We start from the raw sequence: 220 nt of genomic DNA on the forward strand, positions 1-220 counted from the left end.
TGTACATACACCTGAGATGGGGAGTGACAGAGGGGGAGCGGAAACCGAAGGAGAGAAATGCCTTCGAGACAATCACAGCAATAAGAAAAACGAAGAGAAAGACAAAGACAGATCGTCTTCATCTTTATGTTCTCCGTCGCCATCCATTTCTTTTTCCTCAAACAGTGAACGGAAGACATCTTCTCCTTTGCCTTCTTCACCTTCTTCCTCTTCTTCTTCT

General features: G+C 44.5%; 1 protein-coding gene across 1 annotated transcript; it reads left to right on the forward strand.

Annotated features, from left to right (window-relative positions):
- Positions 1–4: 4 nt before the first annotated feature.
- CSUI_002726 (uncharacterized protein) lies at positions 5–220 on the forward strand (the record flags this gene model as incomplete). The annotated part of the gene is made up of 1 exon (XM_068062925.1): positions 5–220. A coding segment is annotated over exon 1 (204 nt), but the record flags the coding sequence as incomplete, so codon positions are not given.

This window comes from Cystoisospora suis (assembly GCF_002600585.1).
Source record: "Cystoisospora suis strain Wien I chromosome Unknown contig_1136, whole genome shotgun sequence".
Lineage (NCBI taxonomy): Eukaryota > Apicomplexa > Conoidasida > Eucoccidiorida > Sarcocystidae > Cystoisospora > Cystoisospora suis.